This window comes from Pezoporus flaviventris, unplaced genomic scaffold, assembly GCF_033815535.1.
Source record: "Pezoporus flaviventris isolate CSIRO_AGI_PZ_B2104156 unplaced genomic scaffold, CSIRO_AGI_Pfla_v1 ptg000007l, whole genome shotgun sequence".
NCBI classification, from domain to species: Eukaryota; Metazoa; Chordata; class Aves; order Psittaciformes; family Psittacidae; genus Pezoporus; species Pezoporus flaviventris.
This window is the reverse complement of record NW_026892555.1, coordinates 67856748-67874728: the sequence shown is the minus strand read 5'-3', so window position 1 is coordinate 67874728 and position 17981 is coordinate 67856748. Positions and strand designations below refer to the sequence as shown.

Here is a 17981-nt window from a genome sequence, read left to right as displayed (position 1 = left end):
GAATGCTTGAGATCCTTGGAAAAGAGATATACCCCAGAAGCCTAAAAGTGATTTTTGGAAGTGTTTTCTTAATCTTACAGCTGCACGCAGATGAGCGTATTAATGATTAGAAGATAAGGTAGGGAAGTATCTGAATGGTGTGGAGAGATTGAGTAGGGACAGACTGTTCAGTTTACTCAAATATGAGAATGAGGGGTGGTTTTATATAGGACTGAAATTAAAACTGGAAGGAGGAGGTTCTTCATGTAAGTGTTTGTGGGTCTGAAACTCCTTGGCAAAAGACTTCACTGGTGTCAGAAATTCAAGCTTAAAGGGAAGTTAAAGTACTGGAAAGAAATCCATGAAGGCTACCAAAGACACAAATCACATAAGGCTCAGGAAAGCATGTGAAAATAGTTGGGGACTGAAGAACACTATAGAGTGTCATGTTGTTTTCTGTTTATTTTTGGAGATGGTGCTAGAAGGAGCTCATATTATGAAGGAGGAAGAATCTGGGCAGAGTTACAGCAGAAGGGAGGGAAAAGCCAATGGGTGACCAAAGTCTTCTCACATTTTTAAATACAGAACTAGAGTGAAATGTTGTAAGCAGTAATGAGAATAGGAAAAACATGCTTGATTTGGTTTTTGTATTTAGCATAAATATGGATAAAGAGGTATTAATTTGTGTAAGTTTTCTAATTATTCTTGTTTATCACTCTCTTTATTAGCAAAACCAAGTAGGAAGCTGACATTCCTGTACTTGGCCAATGATGTCATACAGAACAGCAAAAGGAAAGGACCAGAATTCACAAAAGATTTTGCTCCGGTAATAGTGGAGGCTTTTAAGCATGTTTCAAGGTACAGTATACTGTTATGTGCAGTGTCCTTCATCGTACTGTATTTGAGGGGTAATAGAGAAGTCATCAGTGCATCTCTCCTGACCCAGCTAGTCTTTGTGTGCTATTTCTGTACTTGGAAGTCTTGTTAATTTGATTTATTCAGTGTTCTTTTGATCTCAGTCTTAACGATATTGGATGAAGTTGCATAGTAAATTCATCTGCATTCAGTCCCCTTTGCCTTAGAAAGCTGTTAGCTGTATTAAGGCTTGTTTTCAGTCTGTATTTTATGTGCTACAGCAGTTTGGTGTGTTTCGTTACTGGTGGTGTATGATTTGTTTTTCCCCAGCAGCCATTCGTCTTGTTGCATGATGATTCTAGACTCTAGATACAGAATTATTTTCACATGGTACACAGCTGTTGATGCAACACAAACCTGTTTGCAGTGTTTGTGTAATAGGGCTACACACCTACAGATCCATGGGTCAAGCAAGCAAACAGAAAGAGAATTGGGTGCTGGCCCATTTTTTATGCTTACTAAGACGTGTTGAACTGGTCTTTGCTTTATTTTCTTTAAAATGTGATTTTGCTATTTTCTGAGATTGCCTTCTCATACTTTGATATTGCTAAGGCATGTCACAGTCCTTATGTGACATAATCCTACAGCAGTGCTGTACTTTCACCTAGTGCTGATTTTTGCTTTTCTTGTAACAGTGAGTCTGACGAGAGTTGTAAGAAGCACCTTGGCCGAGTGCTGTCTATCTGGGAAGAAAGGTCTGTTTATGAAAACGATGTGTTAGAGCAACTTAGGCAAGCTTTGTGTAAGTATTTTATGTGTGTATGAAAATTCAGTCTTTTCTTTAGAATATTATTTCCCTGACTGCTGTGCTTGTTTTTATTTAGATGGAGACAGAAAGGTGAGGAAGCGCACGTATGAACAGATAAAAGTTGATGAAAATAACTGTTCACCTCGAAGTTCTCCCTCTGACCCTCCTCAGGTAAAAACATGTTTGTAAAATTCTGTCTGCATATGTTTTGGCATAGAATTTTTCAGTTACTCTTGGTTTTTAGTGGTCTCTGCTTTTCTTTTGAATGAACGGTTTCTGAGCAAGGTTGACTAGACCTGAAACTCCTTCACAGTACTTTGGGTTACAGGTGGAGCATTTTGTAACCCTAAGTCAGTTTGACACTAAACCGGAGTGTATCAACTAGATACCCAGCTTTGTGCGCAGCAGGATTTCAGCATTAGCTTCTACAACGTTTCAAGTTCTCATTTGGTTTCCAGAGCGGTAACAAGTAACACATGTATTAGAATAAGGTTATTGTCGATTTAGGAGTAAAATACTTCTCAATGTTGCAATCAAGATGGTTGGGGAAAGTTCTTGTCTACCTAGCATTGTTATGGCTTTTATAGTTCTTGTGGTTTTGGTTTTTTTGTTTGTTTTTTAGTGATACTGTCCCATCTCAAAAGCCATTTTATTATGGCAAGAATGGCTTCCTTCAAATAATCACAATTTAGTATGTTTCTCTGTAACAAACATCTGGGCTTCTATGAACATCAGCCCTACTTCCAAAAGAAGTGCACTGATCTAGTCTGGTACAATAGTGAAGCAAAGCTACAAAAAAAATAATGTAGAAAATGTATAGTAAAATGAAAGGTACTGTAAAATTATCACTAATGCCAAAAATAAAAGACTTGGAAGTAGTCTTGCATCAATAATTTAAATGAAGTATCTATTTTAGGAAGGTGACCTTTAAAACTAGGAACACTGCAGTGTTCTGAGAAATAATGGCTTGACTTTGTTTTATTTCCAGTCTGAGAGGGGATAAAATATTGCTATGCTGACATCATAAATGCTGCTAAAATTACCATCAAATTTATTCCATAAGCTTATTGTGAAATACTGTTTTGTACTAGGATCTGTTTATTTAAACTAGTTTTCAATCTTGCATGCTTCTTTCAGACCACAGATCTCATTAGAGCATTACAAGAACTAGAAAACGCTGCCTCTGGGGATGCAGCAGTTCATCAGAGAATAGCTTCTTTGCCTATAGAGGTCCAGGATGTGTCCCTGTTAGACAGAATAACAGGTGAGGGTTTGGGTCCCAGTAACTGAGATGTGGTTCTGAGAACTTAACAGTATATAGTGAAATACAGCTTTACTTGTTTTTCTCTGCTTGCTTTTTAGATAAGGAGTCTGGAGAACAACTTTCCAAAATGGTAGATGATGCATGTATGTTGCTGGCGGATTACAATGGCAGGTTGGCTGCTGAAATAGATGATAGAAAACAGCTAACGCGAATGTTGTCAGACTTTCTCCGATGTCAGAAAGAATTCCTTGCAGAGAAGGAACATAAGCTGGAAGTGCGTAATGTTTTGTTTTAGTCCATTCTTCGCTAAAGCTTGTTCTTGCAAATGTTTTTAGTTTGCCTAAACAACTTTTCTCTCCAAAAGTAAATATTTAATTGCCACTGTTAGATCTTTGCTTCCAGCACATTATTAACAATGTTCTTGTGTTCCAAATGTTAAACCAGCTCAACATTAGGTAATGTTACAACTGTAATTGCTTCAGTGTTTGTCTGTTTTTTTCCAGCCTATTTAGTTTTCATTATACATGCAGGCTTAGTTTTAGTAGTGCAGATAGAAAGCAGTATATAGTACCCGTAGCAGTCTGTTTTAACGAGATGAAGTTCTAGGATGTTGAGGTAAACTGCAAGAAAGTTTTTAGGCTAATCAGTGTGGTATAAATGCAGGTTATTTAATAAAGAACTATGAGCCAAGGTGAAGTAACCCAGGGTACTAGTAAAGAATTATGAACCAAGAAAGAACAAGAACCTTAAAATCAAGTTTCTAAACTTGTGTTAAGTAAAGTGGCTTTAAGCTCATTAGCAGTAGTTCCTTTTGTTTTGGGAATTTCAGGCTGGTAAACGTTCCAAAGTTTTGAAGTCTAAGATCAGGATGTCTTCATGGTACTGTCTGTAGGGCCAGCTGACTTAGTTTACCTTTTTTGTTTGTTTGTTTTGGTGTTGGTTTTTTTTTTTTTGTTACTTTAAAGAAATTGCTCTCTTCTGATGTAAATACAAAATACCTGTAGCCAGATGCATTTTCTGAAGCAAGGACTCTGTTTTTACAGTCTTAGAAAATATCATAGCTCAGACTGTGCCTTGCTTCTTGGCCTTTTTATTTAAAATAGCACTGGGAAAGGGACTGTCACCTAATTCTTTGAGACTCTGTTTCCTGAACTGTCTCTCCCTAGGTTTTGCTGTTGTAAGTTTAATTTCTTGTCAAATGAACTTGTTCTAGAAAAGCTTGTTTCATTTGTTAGACTTCTGTCAATTGACATTTTAGTATAAAGTGATCTCTGGGTTGTATCAAGACTTCATTTCTTTCTGAATTAATATTGCTAATCTGTAACTACATTGCTGAGATCCTACCTATTTGTTAAATACCCAGGTATGGAAAGAAACAAGTGGTTATATTCTTAGCAGAACGTAGAAATGTTACTTGCTGTTGATCTGGTTTAACAATATTAGAATTTGAATTCCCAGAGAATTCTTGCTAACTTTAAACTTAAGATGGGAGCTTTAGACCTAAATTTGCAGATACTTTATTTTCTGAAGAAAAATATTTACAGGTAAGTAACTTTGAATAACCAATCTTTCCATGAGTATTTTTTTAATAATAGTAAGTTTCTCTAACAGTTGTTTGTAAACAGAAGTGCATGATTCCCATCAAAATCAAGGTAATGTATGCATTAAGTCTTGATAGAAAATTCTGACAACAGATAAATAAGAGCTATTATGTCTTCATCAATAACTAACTATATTTCTTAATTAGGTGACTTAGGTCTGCTCTGGGTAAGTAGTGTCATCTTTAACTCTTAAATGGTTTTCTTTAACATCTGTCTAGCTTCTGTTGCAGGTGGTGGACACGGACCTATCTTCTAATGATGTCACCATCCATTAGTACACATATCCTGCTAAAAATAAATTTAAGAATCAAAATCTTGTATTGTCTGTTGTTTTTGAAAACCAAACAGGAGCAATTCTCTAACTACTCATACCAGACCCCTGCTGTTTTCATCTATATTCTCACAAACATTACTGAGTTCATGCCCAAGATGGATAAGTGTTTATCCAGTGTCATGCCCCTTTTTTTTTTTCTTAAAACTTTCACATAGTTGTTCCTAAAACTCAACTCCTTTCAATTAGATCATTTGAAATTCCAAATGCAGAAGTTTGGCTGTCACTTGCATTGAAGCTGCCATTACCAAAAGGAAATTGCTGTGGAAACAAGATGTTTTCAGACTGTCACTTTGTAACTTACACTCTAGCTATTGGGTTTACATGAACGTCAGAAGTGAGAAGTGATGGATGTAGGAATTGTCCTTCACAAGCACAATAAAGAACTTTCACTTTATTAATGTACATATATTTTACATTTTAAGTAGGTAACAGGGAAAATGTATTCTGTAATTGCTCTTACCCCTGTTTAGAGCCCTCCTCAAATTTAGGATTGTCCTAAAGAGTATTTTCCCTTCACTTTAAAACTTAAAATAGTATAAATATTTGAGGCTCACTGTACTCTAGCTCTATTTCAAAACTTGTATAGGATTTATAGATAGATGTCATTCTGTCGGAGAAAATGTAAATTTATGCAGAAAGATTTTTGTAGGATCCCTCTTTTTTCTCAAAACACTGAGAACTAATACCCTGTTTTCTACTGCTTTGGCTGACTCATCCCCCTGTGCTTTCTTATTGTGTCACCCTCCCCCTGCCTGCCCCCCTAGTTTTTGTACAGAAGTGTTGGCTGATCTGTTGATCTTACTGAGGGCTGATGAAAAGACCTTTCTGTTGTGCAGGCACAGAGGATTAGATACACATAAATGAATATCCAGGTGTGTTCATCTTCTTTTGATACTGTCTGTAGACATTCTAGAATTAACATAGACTTAAAAATACAGGGATGACATGAATAACAGAAGTAACTGATTTACTGTTTTTTCCTATTGCTTTGCTTTTGGCTCTTCCACAATCTCATTGATAACAGTAAACAGACATACTGAATTTCAGATAAAAGCTTTGATAGTTTGAAATCTTAAATGACTTATTAATGAGTGTGGGCAGGGGATCATATGGCCTTTGGAAAAACAAGACGGCCTCTTCTCACCTTCATTTTGATGCTTTGGAAAAATGTAGCATCACTACCCTTAGCATATACTGGATGACCCAATTTCCTTGCATAGTGTTTCTATCAACTTAGCATTTTAAATTGCTGAGCATCTTGTTAGTAAATCTAAATTTTTATGAAGGAAATGCTACTCTGGGAGGCCTTCTGTGTTTCAGCAGCTTGCATTTAATTAAGGCACTTTTATTGATGTTGCTATCTTGCATTCCTGATTTTCTACAGCTGTATAAACAATATTCATATTCTTACACTCTCACATCTGGTTATAATTGTGATTTCTTAGGATATTGAGAGAATATTATGTTCTGTGCACTTTTATTTCATAATTGAGCTTTATAGCTCAGTGTAGCTTGACTTGTCTTCCTGAAGGGTTTAATTTTGTCATGAGATTTTATGGGGAAACAGCAAGCAGTCATCCTAGTCTATAGCTCTGGAGTCAAAGGTTTCTATTTTTATTTTTTTTCCCCCCTCTGTTCCATTTTAATGGTTTTAAACACAGACAAAAATGCAAAGCAAAGAATTTGGGGATGACAGTACTATGACAGGCCTCTTGTGTTTGGATTTTGTTTCTTGATGCGAGGCTGGATAGATACTAGTATCTGTTGTTTCCCCCCACTGTGGCCTTTGTATTGTCACAGGGTGTAGTGCTTTTCTTGCCGTTTTCTTTTCCTTTAGACCCCTTACACTTTGTATGTCAGCTTCTTTCTTTCAATGCCAGATGAACCTAGGATAATAGATGCAGTCATGCTTTGTACTTTTCAAGTCCACTTGAAATAATTGGGATTCATTCCTTTGTAATCTTGCAGCTAAGCAGCTAAAGTATTTTGCTGATCTTTGGTTAAAGTTGAGGAAGGTGATTTGTAGCATGAATTCTGTACTGCTTTTTACTGTGGGTCAGAGTTTGCAGCATCATAGGTGATTTACAGCTCCCTAAATACAGAAGTATCACAGTAACTCAATCTTGAGGTAGAACTGAGCTGTGCTTTATCTGCTGCTAAGAGTGCAGTGATTACAGAACTCATAGCTGGGAAATACCAGCAAGTGGGAAATAAGGTTCATGTGTACTCGTAAGGATTAAGTATTTAAGATCTCCTGATAACATGCTTGGCAGCAAAAGACGCTCTGTAGGTAGTGGTACCAAACAGGCCATGTTGTATGGTCTTTTGGTGTTACGAACATGCACATAAATTTCTGCTCAGTATCAGAGCTTCAGAAATCAAAGCTGGATTGACCGTTCTTCCAGTTCAGGGAGGATATGTCCTCTACTAAAAGAGGTTTTTGAATTGGTACAGATATTTTGGGGCTAATGGAAACATAACTTTGGATCCCATGATAATAAAGGAGGAGAGCCTTTGCAAGAATTATTTCCTTTCTTTCGTGAGCCAATTGCAAGCAACTTTCACTTTGTCCAGAGAAGTGTATGTCACTCAACTATCAGGAGGGAAATGTATGCTAAGTTGTCTAATGGATAGGTTCTCTTCATTCTAATTCTCCCCATCCTACCGTGTATGAAATGGAGTATGATTCAGAAACGGGCCTCTATGTTTAGATTTGTGTCGATTGTGTCAAAGCCCTTGCTCGTAGGTTGGCTTTGAATGACTATTTGAGATGCTTTGTGTAGTGTGAATGCGTATTCATCTTAAAGTCAAGTTGCTCTGGCGTATTTCTGTCTCTTTAGAAAAGCACACAAACACACACACACAAAACATAATCCCCACCAAAAATAAAACAAAACAAAACAAAAAACCCAAACCATCAAAAAGTAAGGTCAGTAGTTTGGATTATCTGCCTGCAGATGATGGGGACAATTAAGCAATCACTGCAATACTTACCTCCTTAAGGTTTATTAGATTAGAAGTTAAAGGATGTGAGAGGATGTTTAAAATGAAACACAGATTGCATCTTTCATCTGCAATAGAAACAGGCTTGCTAAGCATGCTTACAGGTTCCTAACCTGTCTTTCAAATGTGCAGGTTGTTTTTTCTTCTGTGAGCAGTTTTTTTTCAGTGTCAGGGATACAGTCGTAAAGGTCAAGTTTTGCAGGAGTAATTTGGTGGATTGGAGTGGAGAACAGCAGCCCTTACCTCAGAGGAAAGTCAAGTGGTCGGTGCATTTTGTTCCTTTGTGCTGCGCCCATTTTATGGCAATACTGCTTATTTGCCCTGTTCCTTTCAACAAGTTTATAAGCTCTCTGTACTTGAGCAGTAAATATCCATTTTTAATTGTGGTTTAACAACTGCAGCCTCAGCTGCCATGGGAACATAGTACAGTTTCTCAGTTCATACCTGAAAGAGTATTAAACTTTAGAACTCTGTTGTCATTCAGAGCAACTGAAACACTTGAAGACTTACCCTTTCTAAATTTAATTACCAGGCACTTGAGTATAAATCCTGACTTTTCTGACAGATAGGTCAGGTTCTACTTTGCTCATCCTTGTAAAATAAGGGTAACCTTTTGCTTCAGTTCATCACATTTTAAAGTATCAATTCTCACATTGAAGATGCTCTGGCTTTGAAATGGGGTAATAAAAATGTTATTTTGCATTTGTAAAACCTTTTACTGATTACCCTCATTAATTTTGAAGGGTGGCTTTTTGTAATGTTCATGCTGCAACTTACCCATTTCTTTCTATTTGTGAACGAGATGAGAGGGAAGTATAAGATACTGGGTACTTTAATAACCCTTGAGGTACCTTTTGAATTCCTTGTTATAAAAATACTAGGAGAAGATGTTAGTCTTCTCTAGGTAGGACTTGCTGTTTGTGAGACTTTTAGATAGACTATTCCTGGCTGTTGCAGGCCAAAACCTTCATAATGTTAACCAAAACAAATGGATCCGTTTGTGTCATCCTCAGAAGAGCAAGTTTTGCAGGTATGTAATGGATTCATTTTTTGTGCGAACGTCTGAGATGATGGGAAATGGAAAACAATCATCAGTGCTTTATCTAGAGCCTTTTAAGTTTTTGAAGGTCAGCTGTAGATTGGCAGCTGACTTTGCTTTCTGCAGCAGATGTTCCTTTTGATCAGATGTTTGTTGGACGGGGGGGAAGCCCTACAACTGGATGTAAGAAATACCGAAACTGCAACACATTTTTATGTCGGTAGTAGCAATGCTTTTCAAGTTAAGGCTACACCTTTTCTACAAGCTTTCGTTTCCCATGGTAATACTGTTGCTGTTTATACTTTTTAAAATTTTGATGGTTTTGTCACTAGACCAATTAAATTTTAAGAACATACTTTTTTTTTTTGATCTGTATTGTGAATACAGGGCCAGCAGAACTGTAAAGCCTGCTTGTATCTGTCCCACAACTAGAAACTTGCTTTTGGAATTGTTATCTTGTCAAAGCTACTGTAAACTCTAAATAGAAATGTAAGACTACGCTGGAATGACAGGTAGTAAGTACACTAAGTGATCATTGGACTGTCACATGCAGTTTTGACAGTTACAAAAGGAAATATCTAGTTTCAGAAAAGAATTGTGGATGGAAAGGAAAAAGGGAGGGACGCTATTGCAAAGCTTTGCTCCACAATTTGAGGTGACTCAGAGAAACTGATTAGAAATCTGTTGCTTTAGCTAATGTATTCTGGTAGTTTCCCTTAGCAGGAAAATAAGCCAAGGTGTATTAAAAGATAATTATGTTCAACTAAAATACTGTGATTCTTAGTGTTCTCTTTTAAACTGTGCCCTAATTAAAGCCTATGTTGTTAGGCTAGTGGCCAGACGTTGCACTTGGAAAATTTTTCTGCCATCACTAGGATCTAGAATGCTTATAATTTTTTTTGTCTAACAAGCTTCTAGTTAAGAGGCAGCACCACGCTTAAGTTGCTCTTTACTATGACATATTGGTAGTTAAATTTTTTTTTGTTCTGCATTTCTGATCATAATTTGGCTGGTTGGGTGGAAGGGCTGAACAGAAGTGCTCGTAGGAATCTCTGACAGAAGAAAGAAGAGAAATGGCTAGAGTATCAGCTCACTTTTTCTCTCAGCTTTGCTGAAACAACTATCTCAGTTAAAAATTTTTGATGCCTCAACTTAGAACCAGCATAGTGTTCGACAGAAAAGTGACTTGTGTAAAATCTGGTATAGAATACGGTAGCAGTCATGCATTTGTGAACAGGGCTGATACCTTTTTGAAGAATTTGTGCACAGCAAGGAAACAGTCTACAAGTGGAGAAAAATTAGGTTTTTATGAGACGGCATTTAAAGAAAATTTGCATCAGTGCAGTTAAGGGAGCTCTTGGGCAGAGTGCTCCTATTTACCTCTGTCCTCCCATATATGTAGGAAAATAATTCATCAGCTTCTGTGATAGTCTCAGGTGCAAATATTTTCAGAGTCTGTTAATAAAGTACGTTCTGTTACTAGGTGTATTTTAATGTCAGCGTAGGGAAAGTACTTACTGGAAGAAATGTTACCTGGTACTAACTGAATTAGTAAGTCTAAGTGATAGTTTTATGACAAAACCTGTTTGCGTTTTCTTATTTAAAGCAATTTAGGGTTAAATATTCTTGTTTTAGAATATTTCAGCATTTTGTGGTGTGTAAGTGCACTTTCCATGCTGATTTGGATTTTTTTTGGCATGGAGAGCTTGAAATACATGAATAGATGAATTTCATTTATTGCTAAGTCCCTCAGTTACAGGTAAAAAAATCACTAGAAATAGAACAACACTGAAGAGTTCATGTGAATTTCTCATGACTGAAAGGGTAGTTTTTATTTTAATAATTCTGTTGTCAAAACAAAATTCTCTGAGTTCATCCAAAACCAAATGAATGAGTTCATAGCTGAGCTTCTTTAATCAGGTACTAAATTATTTTTGTTTCTCTAGTTTAAATTCATAGTGTTTTTATGTAATGGTAATACTAAACCAATCACAAGGTTTATTATGATCATTTTCCACATATTTTATGGTGTATGCTTTTTTTTAAATAGATATTGATCTGAAAGACACATTTAGCTTTTCTGTTAATTATAAATTCTCCATCTACAGTTCTTAATAAAGATACAAGTAAATAGACAAAATGAGCCAACAGGCAGTTTTAACAGATTATGGTAGCGATGTCTTTTTGTTTAACCAGTAGCTCTCCAGTGTGCCCTTTTAAGTAAGCTCTGCTAATTGTGTAAGTAACAGATCATGGAAGTTATTAGCTTTTACCTCTCTTCAACTAAGGCTAAATATAGAGCGCAGAAATACTGTTCAGTAGGACTCTAAACTGAATTTTATAGATGAAAAATACCACACACCAGTGTCTTAAGTATAGTAAACCTATGGAATTTACTTCAAAAAAATTAAGTTCAGATATTCTATAACATCAGATACTCCTGGTTCTTAAAAATAGTTCAAAGAATAATAGGCTGTTTCATGGAGCAGGAGGCCAAGAGACCCAGCTGAGAAAAGGTTAAAACTTTCAAGGAAAATAAGGCTTCTCTTAGCTGGGCTGTTGCTGAAAAATTCAGTTCTTAAAAACTGTCTTATCTTTCTGTTAAAGAGTACAGGTGAAATAGAATTTTTAATAATGTTTCCTTTCAGCTAGTAGCAGCTTTAGTTTAGTTAATACTGGCCTGGTTATGAAAATCTCCAAGAATAATAATAGCCTTTTTCCCTTTAGAAGCCAAACTGGAAGGCTTACCTCCATACTGAAATACATCCATACACACACACTGTGTGTGTACTCTGAATTAGAGGGGAATAGGAGGAAGAGAACTGGGCTTTCACACCTTGCTGCAGCTACCTGGTAGAAGTCTTTATGCTTTTGTTGATTGGAATGGGAAGCTGAGATTTACGATCGTGTATATATTTATACACACCCAAAGACTTACTTTTTTCCACAATGTTATTTCAGAGTGGTGTATAGTACAGATGTTTGCAGGGGAGAACGGCTTGGAAGCTATGAATTAAAGCATGGTTAAGGACAATGTCAAAACACTAGATCTCATTATTGCCTGTCTCTTGAAGCCCTATGTGTTAGGTTTTTTTTTGGGAGGATGTAATGGAACAGCAAGAGAGCAATTGGGAGAGGTATTTCAGCATCATTGAGAAAACAATGTATTCCACATCTGTTGTGCTTGCTGAGAATTAGCTTCTTAGCTGGGGAGAAATGGAAGTTCTTTGTCACAGGAGTGCTCACTATCACACGATATAGGTGTAAAATGGTCCTTCCAAATTGCCTTTAATTCTAGACCAAAGGAATGGCCAGAGTACATTTACAGCTGCATTCAGTCACAATGTTTTTCAGTTCTGCCAGAAGTAAAAGGATACTGGAGTAGTCTACTTCAGAATTGGTAAAATTTTTCTGCTGCCAAAATCTGGAATGCTTTGGACTAGCAATGATGAAAATAAGGAGAAATAAAATGCAGGGAAACAACTCAGGATGATATATAAATCTTTTAAATAGACTAATTGTCTTGGAATCTTTTTCTGCTAATACAGTATGAAGATACATCTCTGAGATAAAAAGTGAATTAAGCTGATGAGAGAGGGCAGAACATTTTTCTAACGCTTCTCTGCTATTGCTGGCAGTGACCAGTGGAAGAGGGGGTGGTGAATTGCTGTTACTGAAAGCTTATAGGTATTGTGCTATTCTGATTTCTTGGAAGACTTTACTGTTGCAGTCATGCTGTTAGTCTATCAGTTCTTATTTCATTTATCAGGAAAACAATAATTCAGTTCCTTAGAATTCCAATAAAATTAATTTTTTTACTAAGTGGATAAAAGAGAGGCCAAAGTGAATGTTTCAGTAGCTCTTTTCCCCTCAGTCTGCTTATCCAGTCAGCCTCTGTAGCGTGGAACCAGCCACAACCTCCACTGCCTATTGACACAATAATAGCTGGGCAATGTAGAAGACATCAAGGGGTATTGTGATGGTGAGGGGAGAGATGGAGGGGACAGACTGGGTGGGAGATACTGTGGGATGGAGAGTAAGACTAACTGGGATGGAGTTGAGATGTTTAGCCATTTCTTTACAAGAATCAAAAAGCATCATTCACTGAACACCCTTTTACCACTGTGCTGCCTCATCTTGAATAAATGCTACTATGGAGGATGTAAAATACTTGCATGTGATAATAGGATTGAAACAGTATTTCTCTGAAAGTATTAGTCAGAAAAGCCAATGCTTTGAGCTGTTCTCTCCAATATCACTAGCTGCTTTATTTTCTTGACTGATTCAGTATGAGAACTTGTTCTTCACAAGGGCACCTTTCTGTTTGATTTTCATCATCTGTGAAAGTACAGTGCTCCATCAAGAAAAAAGAAGAAAAATCTGCTGTCATAACTTTTTTCAAATTGAAGAAGAGCTTCAGCATTTGAAGTGGGATGGTACACATTTCAATGGGGATATTTAGAACACCCTGTTGTCTAAGTGTCAAAAAGGAATTTTAGTTACTTGTTCTTCCACTTTTACACTACCAATTTAAGAAAAAAAAACCCAAAACAACAGAACACATTTTTTAGGACCATGAGAATGGTATCTTTGAGGGGTATAGGTGGTAGAAGAATGTACTGTGACATTTGTGACAGAAAATTTAGAGAATGTAAAAGACAAATGTGGTTTACTTTTTTGTTCATGAACAAGATAAGGACTCTGAGGAAATAAATTGCTGTTAACAGTATTATTTGGCCACAGCCCTATCTCCCTGAATCAGGCTGGTTTCTTAGTGCAACAGCCATCAGTTCTCTCTCCATAGCTGGTTTTCTTTGCTGCAGCACATACATTATTTGTTAGTGGGGGCAAGGGAGGGAGCTGAGAAGTAGGAAGAATGGCACATGCTTTATTAAATAATTGTAGAAGTTACAATAGATGTGCACCAGAGGATTGGAGTATTAATTACTATTTTGTATGTTAGCACAAGTCCTGAAGTATTTGAAGCTATTCTGTGGGTCATTTAAGTGGAGGCCAGTGCTAACTAATAGAAATCACTGTAAAATGAAGTCTTTGATCTTCCTGCAAGTTAAATGTTTCACTCTGTGTTTTGAATCTTATTTTGGGGTTTTTCTTTCTGGTTTTTTTTTTTTTTTTCCTCCTCCCCACCCATCCAAACTAGATTTTTGTATGCTGCTTCATTTTGAGTCCCTGTAAACCAGATGTGGAGATTCAGTTTCACAGTCAGCACGTGCAGTGGTTTTAAAGCTCTGCTGCATGCAGAGTTTTGGAGTAGGAAATGTGTAGTGACAGTTACTAATTGCAAGACAGAATAAAATTTTGAAACACACAGAACTGAAAGTTGGAGACAAGCATTTGAGCTTTGAGTTCCACCATTCCATTCAAAAGATTTTTTTTTGAGGTTACTTCTGAAAATAGCACACTAACCACATGGTAAAAATAGCAATAAAACAATATGAAGAAGGCTGGAGAAGCAAGATTTATATCTGATTGTGGTCCTAGTGGTCAAGTAGATGCTTACTTTGCTCTAGTTGCTCAAATGCTGGGTTGTTATTACCCCTTTCCATTTTTAATTATGTATTTCTCTTCGTCCTTTGGTTCTCTTAGTTACTAGCACTCAGATAAGGTTAATTTTACTTCAGCGCAAATACTGCATTCATCAGACAGCAAAGGAGGTAGAAGGACAACATTGTGTGCAGAGTTGTGCCTGTGAAAATGTTCTTGGTTTTTCTGTGGAGTGCTGAGCTCCTTATAACTTCTTTAAAAACAAAGTTCAGCTGTCATGGTATCAATAAATGTGAACCCTGTGATTGTGGAGATGGTAGAAGGCAGAAGACTGAGCAGACGGTGAAACTCCCCCACGTGTTACACTTGGCAATGTTTCAAACGCACAGGGTTTTAATGCAACTTATTTCTAGGTTGCTAGTAACTACCAGAATAGGAGGAGTGATTCTGCAAGGGCAGTAAATGGGAAATCAGGCATTTCCTGCATCACATCCCAATTTGCTATTTGTAATCTCACCCATCAGTTTATTTCTTTTTTTTGCGCTATCACTTGCTCTGCTTTCTCAAACCACAGTCACTAAGAAAACACTGAGCACGTTGCATTTGTATAGAATATCCTTTCTTTCCCTCCCTTCATCCTGTCTTTGTTATCTTACACATCAAGACTCAAAGTGAACCTGAATCTGGTGCTATTTTGGTGCCTAAGACTTCAGAATATCAAGGTGAAACCTGCTTAAATTCTGGATGTGTTCTAGAAACATCATAAAATCTCCCATTTTAAGTTACCTGTTTTCTGATGGATATAATTGGCATCCATCATCCATAGCAAACTCTAGTCAAGAGGTGGTGGCTCATTTATAAGGTCAGCATATTTTGAGCAAACTATACCATCATTGTACTGACTTTATTCTGAGGTATTTGACCTGATAATCATTTGGCATCCAGAAAAAAAACAGGGGTTTAGCTTAACTGGTATTTCATCAGTAGTTTCCAGGCATATCTTTTTTAGTCTTTCACTCATCTATGATTCCATAATAACTATTTTAAGCAACATGTACTGTATGGATACCAGTAAATCATGTTTTCTTCTTTCCCTGTTTTCTGCCTTCTGCCCTAGGAAAACTTTTTTGGTTGTTGGTGATTTTTTGTTGCTGCTGTTGTTTTTTAAACCAATGGTACATTAAACAACCTTTGGTTTCAAACGATTTTGCTCTAGAAGCTGCACCACTGTAATTAGTATTACAGACACTAACTGTTTAGCAAAACAATTTAGCATGCTGCCTTGAAAGCCAGGCATTTCTTGGGCTGCTGTCACAGGTCATGTAGTGAATTGAGTGCTGTTTCCAGTAGAAAAACACGTCATTTGGCATAGGATGATATTAGATGCAGCCTCTGTAAAGAGAACTTGTTTTTTGTCTATGTGTGTACCTATTAATTTGCTCTTCTGGCAATAACACAATTACTGTGCTTAGCTTTGGCATTATCTGAAGGTGTAGGAGTCGAAAGTCCCTATTTACGATATTCTTATCTGTGGAACAAATCAGGTGTTCTTGTTCAGCAATGTTATCTCAAACCCTTTTTATCCTGAGGTTGTGGAATAAAGCACAAACAGTGAGGCAGACACAAACCCTGGCAGAAAGTACAGTCACTATGTGCTGGTTTGGTTCTGGGGAACCTGTGTGAACTTTTTCAGACAACATGTTCCTCTCAAAAACTAATAATTTCTGGTTTTCTGCATTTCTTCCTGTGCAACAGTGCTGTCTTAGAACATAGTAAGAAATTTAATGTGAATAGGCTATCTTACAGAAGGTAGTCTTTAAACCACTACTTACTTAGGTTTCCTGGCTAGCTTCTTGCTTGTAATTTGTATGGATTGTCAATGCATTCTCCACCTGCAATGCCTGTAAGCCAAAGTCATCCTAATGGCATTCAAAATGTAATGGCCTGTTTCTTCTGCAACCATCTTGTACCCATGTTCTCAGCATTTCTAGGAAGAAGCACCTTGAAAGTTCTATTTTTACCTCCTCGCTGATTAGTTCCTTCTGCATTACTGGAAAGAAGAATCCAGGCCTATTTTGTGGAACACCGAGATCTTCCTTTATTCCCTACCTACTCTCTGGTAGAGCTGTTACACTTAGTGCTAATCCTTGAGTCACAGAGGGGTGTTGATTTATTACTGGGCTAATTTGTGTTACTAAGATTGGGCTCCAAAGGATCATACAACTGCTTTCAAGACAGGTAGTTGAAAATTCTTGTTTTGATGTATATGCAAAACATAAAATTATCATTAGCATTATTTTATTGTTTTTTTTTTTCAAATCTTATGGTTCAAGATAAAGAAGCTTGCTATCACTGTGCAGACTAGAAGCATCTCATGTATTCTATTCATGTCCTTGAAGCTATGCTGGATGTCAGTGGAAAATTAATGTTCTTCTCATGCAGTGTGATCAGAAAAGTTGTACACACTCAATAGCATCTGTAGGTTTTAACTTTGTGATTTGGTTAAACAGTAAGCAGTAACTTCTGGGCTTTTTTGAGGAAGAACTTTACTGTGAGGGTGACTGAGCATTGGGATAGGTTGCCCAGGGAGGTTGTAGTCTCCTTCCCTGGAGATACTCAAGAGCCTTCTGGACACAATCCTGAGCAATGTGCTGTAGGTAACCCTGCTTGAGCAGGGAGGTTGGACTGGATGACCCCCAGTAGTCCCTTCCAGGCTCAGCCATTCTGTAATTCTTAGGATAATTCTGTATGTGGGCTGTAGAATAATCTTGATCACTTGAACTGCAGTTTTGGAGCTACCTGTAAGTATTCTTTGTCTGAATAGCTAGCATCCAGTTAGGTAATAACTAAAAGAGCAAGAGAGTTTACAGAAGCTACTCTTAAAAATACCAAAAGTTATAAAGACTGAGATGTGTAATCTAGGCTTTAGCTATCTTTGTTTATAAAATGCTGAGCACAAACTGAACACAAACAAAAAGATTTGCATCTTTTGATAAAGATTTAGCATTTAAATATGTATTTGTTAATTTAAGAAATCATAATTTTATTATGTGATTTAAGATTTAGAGTAAATTCATTTCCTCTGTGTTTGTGTGAGTTGGTGTCCAAGTTTAGTAGGAGAAAGTTGCTGGAAAATACTGTATTTCATTAAAGCTCCAATAAAAGCAAAGCTTTCTGTGAAAAGTGTAAACACACAGATGAACTGTTATGAGGGATAGTAGGCGGGCTTTCTGTGCTGTAGTGGAAGAAGGGACACTGCAATTCTGACAACTGAGAGGTCCAAAGCTGCACTAAAACCATTTCTGCAGGAGACATGTTCTACACAGCCTGCAAAATGTTTAATGGCAGAAAAGTTTTCTCTTATACTGCTGCATACAGGCATATTTGTTAAAGCACATTGCCCACCTTTTCATGGCATGTGTGTTTAACAATACTTTTCCTTCCAGTATTTGAGTACCTAAGCATGCTTTCATGCTACATCACACAGCCTTTGCCATGTTGCACAATGAACTTTGTCCACCAGAATTCAGTTGATCTAGAAATGCAGTGAAGTATGTCCTACACAGTTGCAGATTTCAACCTACATTTGAATG

At 37.0% G+C, this 17981-nt stretch overlaps 1 protein-coding gene across 2 annotated transcripts in view; it reads left to right on the top strand.

The window, feature by feature from the left end:
* RPRD1A (regulation of nuclear pre-mRNA domain containing 1A) overlaps positions 1 to 17981 on the top strand; it is a 40575-nt gene that overhangs the window by 10496 nt on the left and 12098 nt on the right. Inside the window, exons 2-7 of one of the 2 annotated variants that reach the window (XR_009742640.1) lie at positions 708 to 837; positions 1530 to 1636; positions 1719 to 1813; positions 2780 to 2906; positions 3005 to 3833; positions 3872 to 4820. Coding sequence is in view for 1 of the 2 variants with exons in the window: in XM_061449089.1 (XP_061305073.1) it covers positions 708 to 837; positions 1530 to 1636; positions 1719 to 1813; positions 2780 to 2906; positions 3005 to 3180 (635 nt within the window). In the remaining variant the exon portion in view is untranslated. Of the gene's footprint in view, positions 1 to 707; positions 838 to 1529; positions 1637 to 1718; positions 1814 to 2779; positions 2907 to 3004; positions 3834 to 3871; positions 4821 to 17981 lie in introns of those variants that run through there. The other variant, XM_061449089.1, reaches the window with a different exon arrangement.